General features: G+C 40.4%; 1 protein-coding gene across 2 annotated transcripts in view; it reads right to left on the bottom strand.

The window, feature by feature from the left end:
- The window catches only part of CPQ (carboxypeptidase Q), a 411097-nt gene that overhangs the window by 209951 nt on the left and 173432 nt on the right, over positions 1-27714 (bottom strand). For both annotated transcript variants that reach the window (XM_037048242.1, XM_037048241.1), the window contains exon 4: positions 21378-21585. In XM_037048242.1, the coding sequence (XP_036904137.1) occupies positions 21378-21585 (208 nt within the window). The remainder of the gene's footprint in view (positions 1-21377; positions 21586-27714) is intronic.

The following is a 27714-nucleotide window of genomic DNA, read 5'->3' as shown; positions in this document are numbered from 1 at the left end:
GACTTGAGGTCATGCATTACAGAGTGGGCTTCACAGGATGCAGCCTGCACCAGAGTTTCACATGCAGACTGCTAATACCCTTGGAATGAACACCTGAGAACAGGAAAGGAAGAAACAGGGAGGAACAGAAGGAAAAGTCAAGTTGTAATGCAGCCCAGCAATGACCTCGGCTGACCCCATTGGCAGCTCTAAAACTAAAATGGCTGGTCAGACTTATTACACACTGGATTGAAATAACTGGGTTTTTATACCTTCATAGGAATCAGTTATTGGATGTCGACCACACCAAGAAAGGGTGCGACCTTGGATGAGCCACTCTCTAACAATGAAACAGTCACTGGAGGCCATCTGCTGAGTGCATTCCCTGAACCTGAATCAGTAAGTCCTTTCTTGAATGACTGTCCCTGAAACAAACACTGAAGAGATGGAGGAGAAACCCAGCTCAGTAAAGAGAACATCAGGAGAGACATGGAGGCTGTTTCCAAATGTGCAATAAGCTCCCATATGGGAGAGATACTAGAATATGTCTTCCATGGATCAAAGTTGAAACAACTGGTGAATATCCACTTCGGGTAGGAATATTTTACTTCAAAAGTGAGATCTCTCTATAGGAAGAGCTATCTAAAGGACTGAGATACATCATTAAGGATCTCATGCAAAGTCTAAATATAGAGCAAATCTAAGAGAGAATAAGTTCCCTTCCCATTTTGAGATTGTATGATTTCAAGAATCAGAAAAACACTCATAAGATAAAACTGTCACTTGTGGATCATTCATAGGCAGCATGATCGGCCCTTAGGCACAAAAAATAAATATGGAAGTTCTACTGCCATAGGTACATGAGAAAATAAAGTTGCTAAGCAATAAGAATACTAACTAGTGACTGCATACATTTTCCAACTTCCAAACACATGACTCACCAACAAATATCTATCTATCCATCTATCTATCTACCTACCTACCTACCAACCTATCTAGCTAGTTGGCTGCCTCTGTCTATATATCCACCTATTTATCCTCCACTATTCTGCAATAAACAAAACACTCCAAGTGTACCCATCTCTACCATTGGGCAACAAACCAAGACCCCATACAGCAAGACATGACTATCCCAAGGCAGTGCTAAATGAATATATCTACAACTAAGCTTACCTTTCCTTTGCCCACACCCCACTTCAACTATAGTCCTCCTAGTTTCCTTTATTTTGTTAATGGTGATATTATTAACTCAAATGTTTCAAGCCAAAAATATTAGAATTTATGAGTTTTAGAAACAGACATACGTGATTATGAAACGTTTTCTCCATTTACTTATTATATGGATATGAATGAGCAGATTACATAAATCTTGCTGAGCCTCATTTTTCTCTGCTTTATCACTGGGATAATCCCTATTTCACCAGGTTGTTTTGCAACATGAAGACTCTGTTAGGAGGAAGGGTACTAGACCTGGAAGAAGAGGACAGAAAAGAAAAGCCACAAGAGACAACACCATCTTTTTGTTTATTTTACCAAGAGTTGGCCCAAAGTCGCAAGATAAGAGAGGAATGTCTTCCTCTATCACCCTGGGTCCCTCATATGGACTTTTTCTTGCCCTTCTCCCTTGTTATGGCCCAGCTAATGCCAGAAGATGATTTCAACAATCATTCCCAGCCTCATGTCTGTGTGGAAACACATTCTACCTTCCATACAATCTACTCTTTGTATAACTGCTGATCAATTCGTGATTGTTCAAACTTGAAATCATATAACAAAAAATCACATTTTAAGTAGTTATGTAGCTGCACCTATGGCTTCGAATACTCTCACACCGAGTCCCTATATTAAAGATCAAAGCTACATGCTTGTTCAAAACTCCCCGTCACTTCACACCAGTGTTCTACCAGCCAGAAGGATCTTTTCTTTCTCCATGACAGCACCTTAATTTTGCTCACAACCTTTCATCCGCTGGAATATGGAAAGTCTGATCCTAGATATCCTTCACACAGATGCCTCCTGAACATCTAATTTATAATTCTCTCTATTCTTATGATCAAATCCAACATGTACTGTTTCACTTTTGAAGTTCTCACCACCCATAGCGGAACATTTATTAATCTTCTAGAGGCTCGCCATAATTCTGTTCATTAAAAAAGGGATTGGCGACTTCCGCCAAGATGGAGGCATAGGTAGAAACACTGTGCCTTCTCCCACAACCAAGTTTGAATACAACAAAGGTTTGGAGAAACAAAGACACAACCAAAGGACAGAAAATTGAATTATACGGAAGTCCGACTACATCTAACCGTTCAACGGGGACGGTAAGAGGGGCGGAGCCAGCAGCGAGCAGGGTCGGGCAGGACAGGGCCCCCGACCCAGGCGCGCAGGCAGACGGGAACCAGTTGGGGTGCGGGGCAGACCGCGGGCGCATATTCGCGCACAGTGAGACAGACCACGCAGGCCCCAGGGGGCGAGGGCTGACGGCGGTGGCACACTCGCGTGCAGTGGGACGAAACGCGTGGGCCCGGTGACGGCAGCAACTGCGGCACCGGTGAGGGCCGTGGCGGCAGGCGGCGGACAGGACGCCATAGTCCCTCTTTGACCCCGCCCCCACATACAGCGTCACAACCCAGCGACTTAGTTGCCCTGCAATACCAGTGAGAGCCATTGTCCCTCTTTGACCCCGCCCCCACATACAACGTCACAACCCAGCGACTTAGTTGCCCTGCTCTAGTGAACACTTTAGGGCTCTGATCCTGCTATGGAACAGGCACGAACAACCCGAAAGATGGCACAAGAAGAACTCAAAGTCCCAGAGCCAATAACTCTAAGCGACCGAGAAATTGCCAGCCTCTCAGAAGCACAATTCAGGACACTATTTATCAGGATGCTCACAGAACTGGTAGATTATAGTCACAAATTAGAGGAACAAAGTCACAAATTAGAGGAACATATGAAGGCTAAACTAATTGAAATGAAGGGAGATGCACAGGAAACCAATAGTGATGGAAAGGAAACGGGGACTCAAATCAATGGAATGGACCAGAAGGAAGAACAAAACATCCCACCAGAAAGGAATGAAGAAATGAGAATTCAAAAAAATGAGGAGAGGCTTAGGAACCTCCAGGACATCTTTAAACGTTCCAACATCCGAATTATAGGGGTACCAGAAGGGGGAAAGAAACAGCCACGAGTGGAAAACGTATTTGAACAAATAATAAAGGAGAACTTCCCCAGTCTGGCAAAGGAAATAGACTTCCAGGAAATCCAGGAAGCTCAGAGAGTGCCAAAGAAGTTGGACCCAAGAAGGAACACACCAAGGCACATCATAATTACATTAGCCAAGACCAAAATGAAGGAGAGAATCCTAGAAGCAGCAAGGGATAAGGGGACAGTCACCTACAAAGGAGTACCCATCAGACTGTCAGCGGATTTCTCAAAAGAGACCTTACAGGCAAGAAGGGGCTGGAAAGAAGTATTCCAAGTCATGAAATCCAAAGACCTACAGCCAAGATTGCTTTATCCAGCAAAACTTTCATTTAGAATGGAAGGACAGATAAAGTGCTTCTCAGATAAGGTCAAGTTCAAGGATTTCATCATCACCAAGCCCTTATTATATGAAATGGTAAAGGGACTTATATAAGAAAAAGATGAAAAAGATGAACAGTGAAAGGACAGCAAACACACAGTTATTAACAACCACACCTAAAACAAAAGCAAACCAAGAAGACAGCTAGATCAGGAGTGGAACCATAGAAATGAAGAACACATGGAGGGTTAGAAACAGGGGGGTGGGAGGGGGAGAAGAGGGGAGAAGGCACAGAGAATAGCATAGATGGTAGGCAGAAGATAGATAGGGGGGAGGGCGAGAATAGTGGGGGAAATATAGAATCCAAAGAACTTGAGACACGTGGTTATAAACTAAGGGGGGGAGAATGGTGGGGGAGGGAGGGTGTGGGTGGAGGGGATTGAAGGGGGGGAATAGAACAACTGTAAATGGTATAATCAATAAAATATATTTTAAAAAAAAAGGGATTGGCTACTAGATGACTGGATGGACACTCCTTTACAGAATACTATCCTTCTTACTCTTTCCACATCCCCTTCCACATCGTTCACCCCCAAGTGGCCTGATTTTATTTTGTAGCACTGATTTCTAAAGAATGACATAGCATGAGTTTTTACAGCGGTGTCATACAGTAACCCTGCAGTTCACAAACACCCTGATTACCTTTTGATAATTTGGCATTTGAGAGGTTGGATATTCTTCTCAAGTACCATAAATAATGCTGTATTTGCTGCCTCAGTAGAAAGCCTACTTTTGCTTTTCCTTCTTTCAGGGAAGAAAGACTTGTCCCTAGGACGACTAATCGCAAAGCACAGTAACTATCTTTCATTGAATAAGAACTCAGTGCCAAAGCACTCAAGGGAAACATCTCACTGAATCCTCGAACAACTCAGTGGGGTATACAAACCCCATTTTTTCTGAAAGGAAAACTGAGGCTCAGAGATCCTAAGCTGTGCAAGGCAACATCATGGGTGATTCAGCCTCAACACACTCTCTGTCCCAGTGTGCCTCTGCCCAAGATTAGCAGCAGCTTCTTAGCAGCAGGACCTGGCAGTCCACTAGAATCACAACTGTTGGAAGAGGGACCGTCCCCAAAAGAAGGGATCCTAGGCAGACAAAAGCACCTTTCTCAAGCTCTGATTCCTTAATCAGAGGACTACCATATTTTTTACTTCTTTTCCTTAAATATAAGAAAACAGAACTCAAAGTAAGTCCACATTTTGAAAAAACCATCATCTTTAGGAGAGTCACACCTACTCTGAACATGTTTTGAGATTCCCCCTTTCTATGGTTTCAATAGTTTCCTGTAAAAAAGAAAAAAGAAGAAGAAAACAACCCCAAAGTCTTATTTATCATTTACAGAGCTATTGAAACAAATAGTACAGCAACAATTATGTAAATAAAAATCATTTGAGTAACAGAGAGGATCTGTGATGTATAATGTCACCAACAAAGCCCACACATTTTCTAACCTCATTAGTAGACAAGAAAGAGCACAAAGGTTGAACAAAAAGCACAGCGATTAAAAGCATGAGCTTCTGAGACTGAATGACTAAGGTTTAATCTGCCCACCCTCACATTTACTAGTCCAGTGGGCACGGACAAGTTGTTTAATCTTTTTAAACTTGTGATTGCACATTTGTGAAATAAGGAAAATGAAAGTACCTGATTCAGAGTTGTATGGGGGATTAAATGAGCATTTGGACACACAGTCAACACAAGCTGATGGTTATGATTATTGTTTTGATGACTCACTTCTGTTGGGAACTACCCGACATCCCTAGCTGCTACTCATCGTTCAGAATAAATGGTTTCTCAAAATCATTTAATCTATGATGTTTTTCTAACCACCATAGTTAATATATTTACCTTTTTTAATGCTAAAATAGGTTACCAGCACCCTGAAAGTAGAATTTGTCTATTCAATAATATCCTGAAAACACAGTGTCTTAAAATGAAAAGCTTGAAGTGGAATACTCTTTGATTTCAGTATCTAGAGATTGTAGAACGAGGGAGTGTGCTACCACCTTGATCTGGAAATCAGAAGATGGGCATTCCATCCATTCCTTTCTCTGTTGGGAATGACCCAATATGAAAACCATATGGAGTATTTCATAGACTCAAAACCCATAAGGATCCTAAATTCCTATTCTAGTTAAACCATTTGATTTTAATCATTAGTATCTCCTGGTACAGAAGGCAAAACTTTGGTTTTATTGCTTAGCTCATTATTGTATTCATTCACTTCTCTCTTTAATTCAAAAAGTATTTGTGTACCTCTTATAACCAGAGTAACAGGCTATATAGATATGTGACAGAAGAGAAGCATAAAAAAGACCAATGGGAGTTCTGAAGAGAGAAACATTGCACACGCTGAGGCGGGGTGGGGGGCGGGGAGCTAGGAAAGGCTTCTCGGGGGAGTTGGCATGAGAGCTGGCCCTTGAACAGCATCTAGAATGCAACTGGTGCTCAGTAAATATTTATTAAATTAAAGTGAATAAATTAACAAAGAAAGAGTAGGTAGGATTTCAACAGTAGATAGAGAAAAAGGAATTGTATGGGGAAGACAAGAAACAGGGAAGAGAGTCTTCTGGGCATCTAGGACATCTGTGGGAAAAGGTATCTCTAGGGTAATATCTTATAGATGCAAAGCTTTAAGTGCCAGATTTAAGGAGCATTGACTATTGTCTTCCAGGAAGTGGGGAGGCACTGACTCTTCAATATAGAGAGTTGGCAGAGGCAACTTCTACACAGAGGTTTGTCTAAGGAATATTGGTTGGGTGGTGGTATACCAGACAGATGGAGAGAGGAAAGGCTGGAACAGCGATGTTAAGATGGTGTCTCTACTGTCCACACGATACTACTCCCTAAAGAACAGAGAAAAAACCGGGTGCAGTACCCTGGTTTGCACTGAGTCTTGGCTCTCACAGACAGGCCCACTTCTTAGAGGCTTATTATGAAAATACACAAATGGTGGTTTATAGTATAAACCCAAAAGCCTTCTGAAATAAACACTGAGAGAAAAGAGGAGAAAGTGCTACTTACAAATCTGGTCAGAATAAATTTGGAATGCAACATTGTAATTTCGCAAAGAGATGAGGCATGACTAAGAAGGAACATGCATTCACTGACCATAATTGCTGCTAAAAATTCACATGACATTAATTTAAGTTAGTTTAACCTTAAATTAAGAGTCAAGAATGTGCATTGAATAATAACGTCCCTCATGCGATCATTCATGTTTAATTTAACTAGCAGCAGAAGTATGACGGCACCTTTGGCCCACGGCCGCACGCACGGTCATCTTAGAACTTTCAAAAGACGGTTCTTTCGACAGTGAAAGAAACCGTGATAACCTCTTCCCAAGCTGCCTTTGTTTGTTATTTAAAATTATCCCATTTCAGCAAAGCCCACAAACAGTTCAAAAAACAACTTCAAAACTCCCTAGCTGCATATTTATTTATTTATAACATGATTTTTACTGAAAAACCTATGTATAATCAAAACATCTAATGAGAGGTTAAGTAAATTACAGAACATCCATTCGTTAGAATAACTTCAAGATTTCATATTTCTATTCCAAGGGCTATTTTGCCTGAGGTTAAACAAAAATTGGATCTGACACTATGTACAAAATGAAACTATATAAAAATATTCATAGAAGAACATACAGGGAAGGAAATGCAGCAAGATGTTAACAGCAATTGTCTTGAGTTCACGTGTCTCTGAGTAAAAATTCTTTTAAATTTTTCTCTGTTTTTCAAATGAATAAGTATTAATTTTATATGAAAATCCAACTTAAACAATAAGTGTAGTCTTTCCACCAGGAGCTGCTATTAACTCTAGAAAATCCTGGAGCTGGAAGTGGGATGCAAAGGATTTTTGCGACCCAGATATGAAGGTTTGGTTTATGGGCCTGTCTCAGTGGGTAGCACATGGGTAGCACTCAATAAATACTCAGTGAATGAGATATGGCCTAAAATAACAAGTCAATTTGGGCAAATCTCTTTTTTAAAAAATTCAGTCGGTTAGCATGATGCCAAGCAAAACATATAATTGGTTATAAAACGTTAATTTCTACCTGATTGTTGTAGCAGAACTGGTAGAGTGAAATCCCGGAGAAAACCCAGGTGTTCTTCATTAGCTATTTCTTGGTCCTACATTTACGTTTAAAGTTTTCAAAACACAGATCCCGAGAGCTTAGCTTAACAACACAGGCAGCGGCTATTTTGCAGGGCCTGGACTTCCCCTTTCACTAAGGATTTATACACTACATTTTTTGTTTTAATGTTTTGAAGTAAATATTTCAATGTTTTAATTGATTTCCTATCTTCTTAGATAATCCACAGGGAACTTAATGCCCTGCAGACTTAGGAACGTTTGTTGTTGTATTATCGCACAATGTGGTAAGTTCCTCATACCTCAAGTGCTATGTATTTCGAGTTGTGCATTTTTGTCTTGTGCTTTATTTGCTGTTTATAAAATGTGCCTTGCAGTGGCACAATTCTGTACTGTTTTGCACACACTTTTCTCTTTGCACAGAGTAATTCCTACTAAATTCTTTGTCCATCTATTAAATTCCTGTTCCTCTCCCTCAGCTTTTAGTAGCTGGCATTCCTGATGGTTCAGGGACAGTAATTCCTTACTGTGTATCTGTGCTCCTTGATTGCTGTATTAGTTCATCCCAAAACTTAGTGGCTCAAAACAATACATATTTCTCACTTCCCACCATTTTTTGTGGGTCATGAATTTGGGAGCAGCTTAGCTGGGCAGTTATAACATTGTGGTCAACATGTTGGCCAGGGCTGCCATCTTCTGAAGACCTGATTGGAGCTTTTGGTTCTACTGTCCTCTGCACAGGGTGGCTTGAGTATCCTCATAACATGGCAGCTGGCTTCTCTAAGAGGCAGTGATCCAAGAGAAAGAGCAGGGAGGAAACCACACTGCTTTTTATGTTCCGGTCTCAGACATCACACAGTGTCATTTCTGCCACAGTTCATTCATTAGAAGTAAATCACTAAGTACAGCCTATATGTGCTTTTAATAGGAAATCAAAGAATTTGTGGGCACATTTCAAAACCACCACAATTGCTCTTCTTGCATGATATTGTAATTACTTAAATAATTTCATTTTTAGGTTGCTTTAGGGCATTCCTAAAGCATTTACTTTATGCTGTATTCAATTGCAGGGCTCTGGGCAGTGACTACAGCATGTTATAGAAGAATCAAACTTTGAACTTTATCTTCCACTTATTAGACACGTGTCTGACTTGGTCATTTATTCTGAAGCTCAGCTTTCCCATCTTTACAGTAGCAATTGTAGTAATCAACCTTACTGTTAGGATTAAATGGGAGAATACAGGTGAGAGCACACTGTGAACAGTGCTACATGACACCCCAGTTGGGACTGGGCCAGCCCTGGCACGGGCCCCGCCTTCGGGCTTTGTGCTGCAGCGACTGAGTTCCAGGGCTCACTGCCTGTTTTACTTAGCCACAAAGCCAGGCTCCTTTACCATCTCTCCTTTTTGCCTCAAAGTATTTCCCAAGCTTGTAACACAGAATTCCACATATAGTAGGTATTTAACCAGCATTTGTTGTTGAGTTCAGTACTAACGGTCGCCCTGGTTTTATCTTCATTTAGGATAAAACGGGAGCTCTTTAGGTAGCGGTATTTCACAAACTAGAATAGAAAAGGACCGAGAATACAGGGGGATGAATCGTTAAAGGGGACAGGTCCTGGGACAGGACCAATGAGTTGAACTCCTAGACCCACCCCACAGAAGCTCTGTGGACTTGGCGACCCCTCTAAGCCTTCGCTTCCTCATCTGTAACACGCAGTTAACAGCACGGCTTATTTGACAAGCTTAGTGAAGACAAAAGGAGGAAATGCTTGAGAAGCATCTAGAATACTGCCCGTCACACAACAACTACTCCTTAAATGTAGATGATCATTCATCTTGTGATTATTATTTATACTACATAGCTTCATTACTAATAAAAGGGAGGTGTTCGAGCCTATGAAATATGGTATCCTGCTTAGAAGTCCCATTTGGGCACACTAAGATGACTTATCGAGCACAGGAAAGAGTAAACTCTCCAAGGTTTGCTTTGCCTACCTGGGTGGCTATCTATCTAAAACAGTCTGTCTGGCTTGGACCGTTTCCATTTGCTGTCTTTATGAGCCCAGAGGCATGCACAGCTCTGAGCACATTTCAGAAATTTGAAAAATAAACAATGAAATGTCTCATGCTTGCCACACATGTATTTTTCCTTCCATGATTTAGGTTGGCTGTTCTGAGCTATAAAAAAAAGCTTATAATAAAAAAGAAGAAAAAAAAGAATGAAATTTGCCAGCTTAAAATTCTTTAGTCCCACCCCCCCTCAAAACTTTCCAACTCAAGGTTAAGATGTGAGCAAATGTTCCAACCAACATATTCATGAGAGATTTAATAATTACTTTGCTTATGAAAGTTTAAACAGCTGCTTAAGTTAGTAAAAAGGCTCCCACCCGGGCGGAATAACTTGCTGTACCCATTAAGGAGGTTTTACAAATCATCAGACTACATATTCAGATGAAAGACAAAGCTTGCGTGCACTGCAGAGCCTCCAGCTACTCAATTATGTAAGGAATGAGTGTGTCCACCCGGTCAGTCGGGTTGTGTTTATTCCTTCAACAAGGGTCTTGACAGCATCAACGGTAACACTGTTTCCAAAGGGACTGCTGAGTTTTTCAATAATTCATTTTGAAAAACACATATATATGAAATAGGCCACATCTTTGTCTTTAGGTTATTTTATAGCATAGCTCCATGAAAACAGGGTTCATTATCCAACGGAATTGAAAATTATAGGAGGTCACATTATTGCATTCCTTAAAAAAGAAATAGCACTACTCTTTGGACTTCCATAAATACTACTCCATCTGCTTGGATTATTTCCCATCCCAACCCTGTTCCCATAACCTTTCAGGATGACTAACTCCTCGTGGTTAACTAGTCATGCTGGAGGAATAAGTTGGGTCCCTTCAGAAAGCCTGGTTTGGCCCTCTTGACCTGGATGAGTCCCCTGAAATGAGCCCTCGTTGTACCCTGTCACCACCCCGTGATGACACCACCTTCTACCGCAGTTACTTATTTCCTTTCCAGTGTCTGCCACGAAACCCTGAGCACTGGGAGGGCACTTTGATAAACCCCATGTATTTAGAAGCTCAGTAAATTCCTGTAGAATTAATGAATACATTTTCCTGCTCACCTAAACTGACTTACCCTTCTTTTTCTCCCTACATGATGACTCTAACAACTTCTGCCCATTTTATTTCCTAAACATTTCCTGAATCCTTCTCTTCTTTTTCACCTATTTCAATGGTCTCCGTTCAAGTCCTGTTATCTCCTCACTAGATTTCAATCTTTGCCCTTTCAAGTGTATACCGTTGCCAGAGTGAACTAAAATACAAGTCCACTGTGAAAACCCTTCCGTCCCTCCCCACTGCTGACAGGACAAGGCCCCAGGCCTTCACATGGCCTGCCAGCCCCTCCGGAATCCTTCCTGACATGCCTCTCCTGTTTCTCAACTCCTTGCTTTTGCATAAACTCTCTCTTTTGCAGAGAAGGCTACAACTTATTGAGGATTAGAGAGGCAAAATAAACTACCAACAAAAAGTAAGAGGCAGGACTTGACTTCTACAGGCTACGTTTCTAACTAAGCACAGTGCTACTCTGCCCACTCAAGGTTATTGCTACTACCTTTGTGCCGCGTATCTGACACACACCAGATAATGTGTTGAGTTAATGAATAGTTGAAAAATGAGTATTTAAAAAACATCAAAGCATAAGCTACCCAATGGATCTCAGGCCTCTATTCTACTATTTCTCAAAAAAGTTTGGGGAATATACTGCAAAACTATCTCTTAAAAATTCCCATGCACATTAACACAGTAAAGACTAAGAAATGCCACAAAACAGGAGCTTGTTTTGCTCTTTAAACAAGAGCTCCTAACTATACTTTAATAAGGATATAAACAAACCAAAATACTGACCAACACTCCCTACTCTGTGAAATAATCAAAGAGCTCCCTCCATGTCTTGTTACTACTGAACTGTCCACAGTGAGTTCCACCAGTCTTATGATGATCTCCAAGTATTATCTTTTAAATCATGGGATTTTAGGACCTTCCAGATTTTCCAGACAGAGTCCCTCATTCTATTGCTGAAGGATTAAGTGGTCCGAGGTCCCTTAGCTTATTTGTCACAAACTAAAACCAGAATCAATGCCTGGCAAAACCCACCCAGTGTTCTTTCTACTACTCCACACCAGTGGCTCCCAGTCTGGGGCGACTCCTGTCCCCGATGTTTGGCAATGTCTGGAGACATTTTTATGGTCACAACTATAGGGGATGAGGGAGGAGGCTGCGAAATATTCTATAATACACAAGACAGATCCCCACAGCAAAGAATCACTTGGCCCAGAATGTCAGTAGTGATGATGTTGGGATAATTTAACCCACATTTTAAAAAAAGAAGAAGAAGAAAAAGAAAAGAGAAAGTGAAGTATTCAGTTGACAAACTAGAGCTTTTGTTTCAATGTTTCCCACCAGCCTGCACAGTGTTGCATTATATTTGAAATAATACCAGCATAGGAAATCGAAATTGTTTTTTGAATGCATGAAAATAACTGCTGTTGAAAAAAGGCATATATAAGAAGGCAATTCTATTCATCAGGGTTTTATCAAAATGGGTTTGGGTATTATCAACCAAAAGAAAAAAATCTCCAACACTTTTCCACACAATTCCCTCATAAAAATTCTTGAGAAAGTTCACATTTCTTAAATGGTACCTTTACTAAGCAAACTTTAGAATAAGGCACAGGAAACCAGTGAAAAGCAAAAGAAATGGGCCAGCCCCAAGAGTCGACACAGTAAAAAAGCCTCTCCCACAGGTGCCAAACCTTTATTTTTAGGTGATTTGCCATCCTGTCAGGTCAGTTTGAGCCCAACCCTCCTTCTGTGTGTGTTCGCGTGCTTGCTTGTTTGAGCGGAATGCCCTGAAAGCATCGTGGCCAGAAAAGGACTCTTGGCATAATGCCAGCACAGTGTCCCCCCACACTGGGTGCTACACAGAGGACACCCGCAGGCAGCCAGACCCTGCGTCACAAGGAGGATCATCTCGCCCATTTCCTCGAGTGAACACACTGCGGTTAGGTGAGATGTTATCATTGGGGAAGCTGGTCAAAGGGCAAATCCGAACCCTTAACATTATGTGTGTACCTTCTTACGAGTTTAAAATTATTTCAAAATAAAAAGAATTTTCTTTTTAATGATGTAACTGGTAATAGATCAATTTTGGTTTTGTCCGTAGTCCAACATCTGATTATCTGATTGGTTGAGTGAAGGGTATAGACAGAGGTACAGGGAAATAAGGCATCATAAAGAGTCCTTCACACCTTGGAGGGCCCTCACCCATCACATCCTCTTCCAAAGTGACAAGGAGCTAAAAAGGAATGAGATCTGAGAAAGACCTGAAGGAGGGAGGATGCATAGAAGAAAGACCAGGCACAGGTGGGTTTCCCAGGTGTCACCCCCATGAAAGCTCTAAGGAAACTCTAAGACAACCAGGGGAAGTATGTGCATGTCTTTGTGCTAAAAAAGAGATGCCAGGAGAAAAAGCATGGAAGTAGCACACAATTTCTCCTATGCAATGACTTGTATGTATGTAATACAGACTATGTAGTGTCTGTATCCTGAATCTACCCACATCCCTCAGATATAGACACTGTGCAGCTCAGGTGTGCCCAGGTGTAATGGAATATCCTTGGGGTAGAAAGAAATGAGAGTCAGGAAATCTGGAGTCTGATTCCGGGTGTTTTCCTTTCACAGATTTATTGTGTCCCCTGAGCTAAGTCCCTCATGATTCAGTTTGCTCACCTAAAGGTCAGGGGATCGGTACTGGATTACCAAGACCCCCTACCCCTCTGCCACTGTCTAAGACTGTTCTTTGTTAGGATAACCTCCATTGACTTAATAAAAAATAAAACCTATTCATGCATGAATGGCAACAAGTGTCCTATGAATGTTCCAGTGCAAATTAGTTCCTTAATGAATGGGGGCTTAAAGAAAAAATATTGCTATTTTAGCACCAGGGAGAATCAGCTCAGAAGTCAAAGAGCTTTCATTCTCACCCTCAGACTCATTCTCAGCTGTAGATGGGCCTCACAGATACTAAGATTTCCCAAGGATTCAGCTCAAAGAAAGGAGCTTAGATGCCCTCTCTCAGAGCTCCCAGAGGACTGCTTTGTCCCAATGTAATGCACACTGTCAAAGTCAAGGTCTGCTGAACCCTCCAAAATGTTCCCAAATCACAGAGGAGCAGTTTCTGAAGAAGTCAAGTGGAGAGAGAATTGGGGGCTTGGAGTAGGTCAAACTGTGGCACTGTGGGTTCTTCAGGAAGAGAATAGGATTAATATGTGTGTATTAATCTGCCATTTCACATATTGAAACCCAATAAAGTGTGTGCATTATTGGCATTTTGAAAAACCTGTGGTTAATTCAGTCCAGGCTTATGGCTTGGTTATGCAATAGGGTTTTGAAATGTGTTAATGCTCCATCGGTCACAAACATATCTTTCCAGAGCTGAAATTCACCACACCTTTTCTGTGGTCCTTGGGCCAAATCAAAAGAATTCTTTATGTGCTAATTGCTTTCCTTTCAAAGTGTTGTGCATGAACAATGACACGTGATGGCTTGTGCTGGGCATTGGCAATGAACAGTGTCTGCCAGCCACTGCATGACTGCTGGCACCTTCACGTCACCCAGGAGGTTCAACCTGCAGACAGAATAATAATAATTCTATACAACTCCTTCTTTTGGGAGATAATTTCCATTGCAACTCATCTGCTCAGCATTATTTAGCACTATTATTTAGTGTAACATGAAGGTAGCCAGGATGTGTCAGAGATAAGTCAGTCAAGCTAAACCATCAAGACCAATGTTTATGTCAGCATTACCAATAATTAATAGTTGGATGATTTTTAAAAAGCTTTTATTTATTTATCTTTAGAGGGGAAGGAGAGAGGGAGGGAAACATCAATGTATGGTTGCCTCTCGTGAGTCCCCCGCTGGGAACTGGCCTGCAACCCAGGCATGTGCCCTGACTGGGAATTGAACCGCGATCCTCTGGTTCGCAGGCCTGTGCTCAATCCACTGAGCTACACCAGCCAGGGGTATAGTTGGATGATTTTAGAAAAGTTTGCCAGAATTTAGGAGGGTTGAACTCCTTTGTTGGCCAATGAAATAATACAGTTTTTAGTTGGCATTTGAATCTCTGTTATATATTATTTCCTTTCCCCAAACCAATAACTGATTATTTTAAAACATGCTGAACGTGGATTAAATAATATTTAGCGCATGGCTATAGGACAGTGGTAAAGAGAGAATGAAACACAATTTGAAGTTTCTGTCTGTGCTGGGAGGTGGTACGGACGTTTTAATGATGTTAGTTTTTCCCATCCATGAGCACTTACATGCTTCCACTTATTTGTATCTTCCTCAATGTCTTTCTTCAATGCAGGACCTCCTTGGTTAAATTTATTCCAAGGCATTATTTTTACGCAGTTGTAAATGGGATTGTTTTCTGTTTTCCTTTCTGATATTTCATTATTGGTGAATGAAAATGCAACTGATGTTTGGATATTTATTTTGTATCCTGCTATGTTATTGAATGAATTTATCAGTTCTTATAGTTTTTTGGTGGAATCTTTAGGGTTGTCTACATACAGTATCATATCATTTGCAAATAATGACAGTTTTCCTTTTCAATTTGGAGGCCTTTTATTTCTTCTTATTGTCTAATTGCTTTGGCTAGGACTTTAAATACTATGTTGAAAGTGGTGAAAGCAGACATTCCTGTCTTGTTCCCGATCTTAAGGGAAACGCTTTTAGTTTTTGCCCATTAAGTATGATATTGGCTGTGGGTTTGTCATATGTGGCACTTACTATGTTTAGGTATGCTCCCTCTAATCCCACTTTGCTGAAAGTTTGCATCTTAAATGGGTGCTGGATTTCATCAAATGCTTTTGATCATATGATTTTTATTTTCATTTGGTTTATGTGGTGTATCACATTTATTGATTTGCATGTATTATACCAACCTTGCATCACCCAAATAAAGCCCACTTGATCATGGTGTATAATCTTTTTAATGTATTGCTGGGTCTGGTTTGCTAATATTTTTGATGATTTTAGCATCTATGTTTATCAGGGATATTGCTCTATAATTTTTGTTTTTCATAGTTTCTTTATCCGGTTTTGGAATTAGAATAATGCTGGCCTTGTAAAGTCAAGTTTGTATGGATTGCCTCCTCTTGAATTTTTTGAAATAGTTTGAAAAGAATAGATGTGAGTTCTTCCTTGAATGCCTGGTAAAATTAAACTGTGAAGCCATCTGGACTAGGACTTTTGCTTATGGGGAGGTTTATTATTATTATTATTATTATTACTGTTGCTTCAATTTCATTACTTGTCATTGGTGTATTCAGATTTTCTGATTCATTCTGATTTAGTTTAGAAAGATTGTGTGCTTGTAGGAATTTATCCATTAGATCCAGAATGTCCAATTTGTTGGCATATAGTTGTTCCTAATATTTTCTTACAACCCCTTTTATTTCTGTGGAACCAGCTGTTACTCCTCCTCTTTCATTTCTGATTTTACTTATTTGGGTTTTCTCTTTCTTTTTCTTAATGAGTCTGGTTAAAATTTTGTGAAATACAGAACAGACTGGCAGGGCCCAGAGGGGAGAGGGGAGAGAATCACAGGGGAAAAGGGGATGGACTCACATGAACAAGTATAAAGGACACATGGACAATAACTAAGGTGGGGGGTGGAAGTGGCAGGGAGGTGGGGAGCACTGGGGGGCTGGGAATATAAGACAAAAAACTGTACTTGAACAAGAATTAAATTTAAAAAATTGTGTTGATCTTGCTCTTCTTTTCAAAGAATCAGCTCTTGATTTCATTGATCTATTATTTTTTTTTAGACTTTGTTTCATTTATTTCTGTTCTGATCATCATTACTGCTTTCCTTCTACTCATTTTGGGCTTTGTTTATTCTTCTTTTTCTAGTTCCTTGAGGTATAGAGTTAGATTGTTTATTTGAGATTTTTCTTGTTCCTTGTGGTAGGCCTACAATGCTATGAGTTTCCCTGTTAGGACTGCTTTCCCTGGGCCCACTAGATTTTGGGTTGTGTTCCTATTTTCATTTGTTTCCAGGTAGCTTTTGATTTCTCTCTTGATTTCTTTCTTAACCCATTCATTATTTAGTAACATGTCATTTAGTTTTAATGTTTTGTGTTTTTCAGTTTTCCTTTCTTGTGATTGATTTCTAGTTTCATACTATTATGGCCACAGAAGATACTTAATATGATTTCAATCTTAAGTTTATTGAGACTTGTTTTGTATCCTAACATGTGGTCTATCCTCTAAAATGTTCTACATGCACTTGAAAGGAATGATATACTCTGCTGTCGTGGTGTGAAATGCTCTGAAGATATCAATTAACTATGTCTGATCTAGTGTGTCATTTAAGGCCACTATTTCCTTATTGATTTTCTCTCTGGAAGATCTATCCATTGATATCAGTGGGGTGTTAGAATCCTCAATTATGACTATTTTCTGTTGCTCTCTTTCTTTATGTACTTCAAGGTTTTCTTTATATATTTAGGTTCTCCTATGTAGAGTACATAAACATTTACAAGGGTTATATACTGTTGGATTGAGCCCCTTAGTACTATGTAATGCCCTCCTTTGTCTCTTGTTATGTCCTTTATTATGAGGTCTCTCTGATATGACTGTTTCTATCCCAGCTCTTTTTTTTTCATTTCCATTTGCATGAGACATCTTTTTCCAACCCTTTACTTTTAGTCTGTGTGTATCTTTCATTCTGAGGTGAGTTTCTTGTAGGCAGGGTTAAGGGTCTTGTTTTCTTACACATTCTGCTACCCAGTATCTTTTGATTGGATCATTTAAGCCATTGACATTTAAAGTAATTGTTGATAGGTACATATTTACTGTTTTATTCTTTATAAATATGTTCCTGTTTTTTCTTTTCCTTCTTCTTCTTAAAGTATACCTGCTATTTATTCCTTTTAGTTTATTCTTCATTTTGAGTGTTTCTTTTTTATGGTTTCTATGCCCTTTTTAATGCTTATTATCTCTCTGTTGAAGTTCTAACTAAGTTCCTTGAGCATCCTTATAACCATTTTTTTAAATGCTATATCTGGTAAGTTTCATACCTCCATTTCATTTAGCTCTTTTTCTGGAGATTTCTCCTGTTCTTTCATTTGGGGCATGTTTCTTTGTCTCTTCATTTTCGCTGCCTCTTTGTGTACTTGTGTCTATGCCCTGGGTAGATTTGATATGACTCCTAGTCTTTGTAGGTTGGCCTGATGAGTAGGTGGCCTGTGGGACCAAGTGGCACAATTTTCTTGATCACCTGAATTGGGAGTTCCGGGAATGTCCTTTGTGAGGATTATGTGAGCTTGTCTGTTATAACTGGGTCTTACTTGCTATTGGCCTGTTTGTGTGTGGGGTCGACCCTCAGGCTGGCTGACTCTGAGGACTGACCCCGACTACAATGTATGAACTGCTGTGCCGGTGCTAACCACACAAGGCAGAATTCACCTCAGCAGGGCCTGGTGCCTGCTGAGATCTCCCTTTGGATGTGCTGCTTGTGAAGCTAATTGGATCCCACTCGGATGTTTTCTGAAGCTCACCACTGGGGGGGCTGGTTCTGCAGCCTTTTGGGAGGGCCTCTGCTGCTGGCCAATGTCAGATGCTGGTGGTGACGAGCACTGAGCAACCTGTTTGGAGTTACAAAGAGATCCACAGTTTGTGGCTGCTTCTGCTGGGCATGGGTGTGTGCAGGAAGCACCAAGCTGTGCACCAAGCCTGGCTTTTACCAGCATTGAGCCCAGGCATGTGAGCAAAAGTCCCATGGCACCCTGAGACCTCTTCTGCCTGCCTCTACCTAGCAGCTACCTGATAGGATCAGTCACTGAAAGAGCCTCTGATGGTACTCCAGTTGCATGAGGTAGATTCTCAGTGAGTCACCAGGTAGGGGCAAGTAGGGTTCACCAGACTGATACAGATTCAAAGTCAGTGCCAGTGTTTGGTCTAATGCCACTGAGCAAATGCCCTAGGGTATACCAAATCAAGCTGCCACCTGCTGGTTGACTGCAGACCTTTGTGGCAGGGCAGGGTCTCAAGGAGTCATGACGGTGAGACCAGGAGAATTTATTAAAAAAAAAATCCAGACAGTTCAGACAGATGGCTCTGTATTGACCCGGCATGTGGTGAATGAATGGCATTTGTTCTAGAGCCACATAACTCAGTGGTCCAAGATTTTGCCAGGAGCCCTAGCTCAACAGGGTAGGGCTGCTGGGAGTGAAAACACTGGGGCTAGTAGATCTCCTTTGAGAAAGAGATGCCAGTCAGGCTTGGGAGGACATGGGAGGAGAGGCCCACATCCCACAGCCATACAACTCAGTCTGTCTGGGATGTTGCCCAGACCTCAGCAAGGCAGGGCCACAACTAGGTGAGAGGGTAGGGCCACCTGGAGAATGCAGGGTGGGGCTAGAGGAACTCCACTGAGAAGGAAGTGCCAGTCAGGTTCATGGGAAAGTGGAGGAATGGCCCCAGCCCCAAAGCCACACCACTCAGTCACTGACACTTCCTGGGTCTGCATAGACCTCTACACCCTGGCCCAGGGCATGAGCTCCATAGGGTGGGGCATGATCTCCCTAAGAAAGGCGATGTCTATGGTGTGGGACAGTGACTCAGCACAGGGGTCCCAGCAGCTGTCCCCTCAGCTCTCTCCCCAGAGCCACAAACCCCAGTTCTCCTCACGCTACTCCATTCTGCTCCACCCTTCCTCCCTCACAGCACAGGGTGAGTGGATACAAACAAGACTGTGTGTGTTGGCCCTTTAAGATGATGCCTATGTCTCTAGAAGACTCCTCTTTCTCCCTGGCAGACAGAACCCCTGCTGATTATCACAGTCAGAGACTATGTGTGCACCTCTTCCTGTCTCTGGTGTTCTGGGCTGGGGATCTCGGCTTGGGGTTGAGACCCCAGCTCCTCAGGGGAGCCTTGGCAGCTGAGACATTCCTCCAGAACCTCAGCCGCTGCCTGTCGGAGTGGGACCAGCCCTTTTCACGTCTACATTCTTCCTATCAGTCTCAATGTGGCTTCTTCTATAAATCCTTATTTATAAGATTTCCATTCAGCTGGTATTCAGTTGGGTATTCAGGTTGACTGTTCTATATTTTAGTTGTAATTTCAGTTTGGTCCTGGGAAGAGGTGAGTGTAACAACCACCTAGTCTGCCACCATCTTGGATCTCTGTTTTCTCAATATTTGAAACGAAATTTCGTTATAGCCATCTGACTCCCAAAGGGCCTACTGAGGTCTTGCTTTTCTATTATCCCTGTGGCTACAACCCCAGGGCTGATTGATTGATGCCTAAGTCCAGGAAGCAGGTAATTTTGGAAAGAAGAAAAGAATCCTGAACCCAAAACAAAAATGTGAGAGGTCCTGAGCCAAGAGATGTGCAAAGGGTTGTTTTTTTCATCACTACTCCCCTTTTCCTTCATCCAATGGGTTTCCTTAAACAAAATACAAGTCTGAAATTCCTGAAAAACTTTATTTTTCATTTACTAAAAGAAGCTATTTTATATAAGGAGCTTAAAATAATATGAAGCTATTTTCAGAATTTTAATAACTACCAATAAAGTAAATTTGATTCAGAAACCTTATAGAACAGTTTGCTGTACACTTTGCACCTTACAAAGTAAACTCCCATTCAGTGAGCACCTGGGATGTGTCAAACCCTGCACTAGGATATTTGACTTGAATTATCTGAGCTAGCCCTCACACAATCCTTAGTCACATACTCCATTCCTTTCTTTACAGATATATTCTCTAAGACTCAGAGAGTGAGTTACTTACCAAAGTTATTTAATCAGCAGCTAGTATATGCTCTAGAGCCAGGAGTGTCAAACTCATTTTAACCGGGGACCATATCTGCCCCACAGTTGACTTCAAAGGGCTGAATATAATTTTAGGACTGTATAAACGTAACTACTCCTTAACTATGGCCGAGGAGCTCGGCACTGCCGCCAGGTAGAAACAAAGTGCCTGGGCCGGATAAAGTCAGGTGGAGGGCTGGATTCGGCCCCTGGGCCTTGTGTTTGCCACCTGGCAAACTTGTGGCAGACCTGCCCCTAGGACTATTTAGCTTTCAAACTTAACTTAAACAGCTCTGAATATTTCACATAAACTACAGTTTAAAGCTCGGTTTAAAATTCATATGGTTCTGGGTGAAAGTCCTTACTAAGCACTTACTAGTATGGACCTTAAATAAGTGTTTCTCTCTGTGTTAGTTTCCTTACCTATAAAATGAAAAAAAAAATTAGTCCTACTTCACTGGGCTTTGAAAGGATGAAATAAGATAATTCACATAATAAGCACAAGAACTATTGGCTATTGATATGATCTCAAATGTCAAGCTGGTTCCAAATGGAATAAATACAATAATTACATACAAATATTGCTCTCAGCTATTCAGAGGTTATATTTCCACATGTGTATGCTATTTTACCCTTCAATTAGTCCTTTTCTTCAGTCAATGTAGTAAAACTTTTGCTGGAAAAAATACACACACACACACACACACACACACATATATGAAGTATGTGCAGTTAATGAATCTACATGGACCGCCTCTGCGGACTCATGTTATCTCTCGAACACAACTCCCCATTCCCAGGCAACCTATTTCACTCACCTGCTCTGGATACTTGCTACCAATGATCTCTGCTACCGTGTTGAAGGAATCGGCATCGGCATAATTCTTTGCCCCCATCTTCAGCTGGATGACAATTCTGCTCCCACGAGAAGCCATTCGTGACATCATTTCTGCATCCTCCACTGTAATACAGGCTGTTGGGATTTTGGGCACACCATCCTGGTATTCCTGAACACCTGTGTGAGGACTTGAGCAAATAAACCACCAGGTTACCTTAGAGGTAGAAACAAACCACAAATATTATTTTAAGTCTATATTTGACACTTGACCTTCACTGATTTTTGTTTGTATATGAGGAATAGGACAAGTGGGTAACATTGTTTTATTTGCTTTTGATGTAAACATAATGTTTCTCTGTGAGAAAATAACTTAGAACCTTCACTTTAATAATTATCTCATAGAAAACATTACAAAATTTATTTTGGTAATATGGATGATTCTTTAAAGTAGCAAATTGCCTCAACCTTGGAAGAACGTTAAGAGTGCCTTGTGACCAAGAGGTGAGCACGTGGGTTCCAGGAGATAAAGGGAGCGCTGAAGTCCACCACGGCTGCAGACTCACAGGTCTGGAAAAAAACTGGTCCAGATACACCCAGCTCTCTGGTCACTGACTGGCTCTGGGGCTACTCTCTTCCCACTCAGACACTGAGGTCCAAATACGTAGCCTTGGTTGGTGGTAGAACACTATGCAGAAGACTGTGGAACAATAGGAAATGTTTGTGTTCCCACGAAAGAAAGTGGTGAACAAACCCAAGTACCTAACTGTACTGCTATTTAAAAAAAAGAAAAGAAAACTATTACATTCTGGCTCTAAAGGAGGAATACTACTTGACCCCAATGGGTCTTCCTCTAAAGGAGGAATACTAGTTGACCCTAATGGGTCAACTTTTTCCTGCTACTTTCCAGATGCTTCTTACATTACTAGCAACATTTGTAAATGAAGTGTATAGTAATCTGTTGATTCAACCTCTATGTGATCACTGAGTTTATCAAACGTATTTTCTAAAATGGCTCTTTCAAACGGTCCCTTTTCACCCTGCCGACCACGACTCCCTCAGGACCAAGCAGGCATAGCATCGGAGTATCATCATATCATCATATCATCCCTTCCCACCTCTGTCAAAGGACAAGCTAAGAGACTCCCTTTTAAAATTAATTTTTCTTGGCAATGGCAGGGTAGCTCAGTTGGTTAGATTGTTGTCTTGATACAGCAAGATTGCAGGTTTAATCCCCAGTTGGGGCTCATATAAGAATCAACCAATAAATGCATAAATAAGTGGAACAACAAGTATATGTTTATCTCTCCCACTCTAAAAATCAATAAATAAAAATTAAATATTGAATAAATTTTTCATATTTGTTCCTGATTGTCTCATATTTACAGAAAAGCCTGTTTCCTCCTTTCAGCCACCATATATTTCTCTCCTATCAAACTGACTGAAACCTCTACATGCATAAACACGATAACCCACTAACATTGCTTTCTTGGTGAGACTGTATTTCTGTGACCATGTCAGGTGACTGTTTACTTACTTAGAAAAATTGCATAACAATAATTAATAACAGGCTCAGGAGCAAAACTCTCTGGGTTCAAATCTGGGCTCTGCCACTTATCACTAATTGACCTTGGGTGAGTTAAATACATTTGCTTTAGTGGTTTCATTTAGAAATAAAGGTGATAATAATAATACCTACTTCATAGAGTTACTTTATACATTTGTTTAATTTTTACAAGTAAATCACTTACTTTGGAACATAGTAAGTACTCAATAAATGTTAAATATTTATTTTATTAACTTGTTCATTACATTATTCCTATTAAGTCTGTGTAGTCTCAAGTCCTTAGTTGCATCTAACACCATTTATTAATATTTCTTTGAATATGTTATTCTTTATCAAGAGAAAGACAACTCACTAATAAATTCAAGGCTCATAATACAGAAACCCTGAATCAGAATCTCTTCTGTGGAATATGCCTGATCCGCTCCAACTTTTACTTCAGGGTGGGCTATAGCCTAGATCAGTTTCTGGCTCTACCATTCTCCACCTGCCTGACACCAAGCAACTTAAATGACCTCTCTGTTTCTGAGTTGCCACATCTGTAAAGTGGAAAATAGTATCGGTATTGCCTTCATTAGATTGCTATGAGGAATAAAAGAGATAGAATATGCAAAGGATTTAAAACAGGGCTTGCACATAGTAACTATTTGGTAAACATCAGTTGTTATTATTATTTTTTCAGTGCTAATTTTCCCCACTAAAATGGTAGAGTGATTAATAACCAATAGTACTCTGAAACAGGTAGGGAGACAATCTAAATATTTATTATCCATATTACCTTACATGGTGTCTGAGATTCAACAAACTCTCCTTGTCCTCAGACTCTCTTATTCAAGAAGAGGTCCATATAACACTTCTAAATAGGCTCTTTAAGTAATATTTCCAAACAAATCTGTACTAACAAGTTACAGCTAAGTGTTACCAAAGAGGGGATGGTGGGCCAGCCAGGCACGCACACATGGCTCCAGTGAAGAAAATGGCACTGAAAGGCATTTTCCCACTGTGGTTCTGCATGTAAGATGTAAAAGCCTTATAATCTGTGTAGCTAAGCATGTCCCCCAGTGGTAGAGTGTGTAGCCCTGTTTACTAGAAGCAGACAGAATAAAGAGTCAGTCGTTTTATTTGGAGTCCTGTCCTTTCACTGTCAATTGCCCCACAGAGAATGATCAGCATGAATATCACCTTCCTGACCCATCTGCAATTGAACAATAGAAAAGGGCAAATGACAAAGAAAACCATAAAAGTCAAAATAAATACACTTAAAAATTAACACCAATTCTTTACAAACCCTTCCATAAAATACGAGATGAGGTAACACTTCCAACTCATTCTGTAAGGTCCCTATTACTGATATCAAAACCAAGACACATCACATGAAAACTAGAGACCAATGTCTCTTATTAATATAAATACAAAAAAATCTTCAACAAAATACAAGGAACCTGATACCAACAACATATGAACATATGAAAAGGATTATATCCCATGACAAAGTTAGATTTACCCTAGAAATACAAAGTTTACTTAACATCTAAAAATCAATCAAAACAAAGTGGGCAGACTCCTGTTTCCAAATATCAAAACTTACTACAAATCTATGATAATCCAGAAAGTGTGGTACTAGTATGAAATATACATTGAGAGTAGAATTGGGTCCAGAAATAAATCTTCATAAGAACAATCAATTCATTCTAACAAGGGTGCTGACACTATTCAATAGACATAGAAAAACATTTTCAACAATTTCAACATTTTCAATTCTGGAGTCAACCAAATAGTCTCATGCAAAAGAATAAAGGTGTACTCCTATATTTAAAATATACAAAAATTAATTCAAATGAATCACAGACCTAAACATAAGAGTTAAGCTATCAAATGTCGCAACCTTGAGTAAAGAAAATCCTTCTTAGATACAATACCAAAAATAAATTCAACAACAGAAAAATTGAATAAATTGAACTATCATTATTGTAAACTTTTGTATTTCAAAAGATATCATTAAGAAGTGAAAAGGCAGTCCAAAAAATGGAAAGATTTAAAAATCATGTATCTGGGGCACTTTTATCTAAGAGCTCTTAATTCAATAATAAATGAGGAAAGAATTTGAATAGGTTTTCTCCATAAGAGAAATGCAAATCAAAACCACAGTGAAATGTCACTTCACACCCACTAGGATGGCTGTCATTAAAAAGACAGATAAAAAGTATTGGCAAGGATGTCGAGAAATTAGAACACTTACACATTATTAGTGGAATTGTAAAATGTGTAATTACTTTGAAAACTGAATTTACAGTTCCTCAAAAAGTTATTAAACATCTAGTTATCATACCATCCAGCAATTCTACACCTAGGCATCTACTCAAGATAAATGAAAATATACATTCACATAGAAATTTGCACATGTATGTTCATGGTAGTATTATTCATAATACTCAAAAGGTCAAAACAACCCTTATGTCCATCAACTGATGAATGGGTAAACAAACTGTGGTATATCCATACAAGGAATGTTAATCAGCTATACAGAAATAATGTCCTCCGGCCAAGATGGACACATAGGTAGACACACTGTGCCTCCTTGCACGACCAAAATTAAGGACAACAAAAATTTAGAAGCAAAAAAGCACCCAGAACTAACAGAAAACAACTGGATAAAAGTCTGACAACCATTCATCCAGACTGGTAAGAGGGGCAGAGTCGGCGGCCCGTGGAGAGAGGTCCCGGCAGAAAAAAGCGATGGCTAGCAGACCCGGGAGTGGGGTGGCAATGAGCAGACCCAGTGAGGCGCAAGATGGCTGGCTGCCTGCAGTCACACATTTGCGTGAAGATAAACAAGGTGAAAACGGGCAGCAAGACAGACCTTGCAACCTAGGGCTGCAGCGCCGGGGAATAAAGCCTAAAAGCACCAATTGAAAACACTTGTGGGAGTTGAGGTGCCAGGATAGATTCCAGCCTCACAGGGGAGTTCGTTGGAGAGATCCACAGAGTCCTAGAATGTACACAAGCCCACACACCTGGGGAACCAGCACGAGAAGGGCCTAATTTGCTTGTGGGAAGTGTCAGAAGGCACTGAAATCCAAGACAGAGTGGAACCAAGCACTATTGTTCTCTCTCTGACCCCATCCCTACATACAGCATCACTACCCAGTGACTGGGTTGCCCCGCCCTGGTGTACACCAAGGCTCCCCACCTCACTACATAACAGGCATGACCAGACCCCCCGCCCCAAAAATAGCTCAAATGAAAGAACAGATCAAGGCCCCAAAGCCAATACTTTTAAGCAACCAAGAGATAGCCAACCTATCAGATAGATGCACAGTTCAAAGCACTGATGATCAGGATGCTCACAGAATTAGTTGATTTTGGTCACAAATTAGATGAAAAAAATGAAGGCCATACAAGTGAAATGAAGGAAAATACACAGGGAACCAATAGTGATGGCAAGAAAAACAGGACTCAAATCAATGGAGTGGACCAGAAGGAAGAAAAAAAATGACCAAACAGAAAAGAATGAAGAAACAAGAATTCAAAAAAAATGAGGAGAGGCTTAGGAACCTCCAGGACATCTTTAAATGTTCCAACATCTGAATTATAGGGGTACCAGAAGGGAAAACTTATTCAAATAAGTTTACTGGAAAACTTATTTGAATAAATAATAAAGGAGAACTTCCCCAATCTGGCAAAGGAAATAGACTTCCAGAAAGTCCAGGAAGCTCCAAGAGTCCCAAAGAAGGTGGACCCAAGGAGGAACACACCAAGGCACATCATCATTACATTACCCAAGATTAAAATGAAGGAGAGAATCCTAGAAGCAGCAAGAGATAAGGGGACAGTCACCTACAAAGGAGTACGCATCAGACTGTCAGTGGATTTCTCCAAAGAGACCTTATAGGCAAGAAGGGGCTGGAAAGAAGTATTCCAAGTCATAAAAGGCAGGGACCTACTCCAAGATTGCTCTATCCAGCAAAGCTTTAATTTACAATGGAAGGGCAGATAAAGTGCTTCTCAGATAAGGTCAAGTTAAAGGGGTTCATCATTACCAAGCCCTTATTATATAAAATGTTAAAGGGACTTATCTAAGAAAAAGAAGATAAAAGCATGTATAGTAAAATGACAGCAAACTCACAATTATTAACAACCATACCTAAAACAGAAACAAACTAAGCAAACAACTAGAACAGGTATAGAACTACAAAAATGGAGATCACGTGGAGGGTTAGCAACAGGGGAGTGGGAGGAGGAGAAGGGGGGAGAAGGTACAGAGAATAAGTAGCATAGATGGTAGGTAGAAAATATACAGGGGGAGGGCAAGAATAGTATTGGAAATGTAGAAGCTAAAGAATTTATGACACATGGACATGAACTAAAGGGGGGGATGTAGGTGGGAGGGGGTGTGCAGGATGGATGGGAATGAAGGGGAAAATGAAACAACTGTAATAGCATAATCAATAAAATATATTCAAAAATAAAAATAAAAATAAATGATATCCTATTCAAAGAAATCCAAATCACAAAATTGAGAAAATACATGCACCCACATGTTCCTCACCACAGCATTAGGTTATTTACAATAGCCAAAATATGGAAGCAACCTAAGTGTCCTTCAACAGACATTTGAATAAAGAAGATGTGATACATATAGATAATGATATACACTTGGCCGTATAAAATAATGAAATCTTATTATCTGCAACAACATAGATAGACCAAGAGGACATTATGCTGAGATAAATCAGAGAAAAAGACAATTACCATA

Source organism: Sturnira hondurensis, unplaced genomic scaffold (genome assembly GCF_014824575.4).
Source record: "Sturnira hondurensis isolate 20B ecotype Veracruz unplaced genomic scaffold, ASM1482457v3 Scaffold0006413, whole genome shotgun sequence".
In the NCBI taxonomy this organism is placed as follows: domain Eukaryota; kingdom Metazoa; phylum Chordata; class Mammalia; order Chiroptera; family Phyllostomidae; genus Sturnira; species Sturnira hondurensis.
Note: the sequence above shows the minus strand (reverse complement) of the source record. Positions and strands in the feature narration are given on the sequence as shown.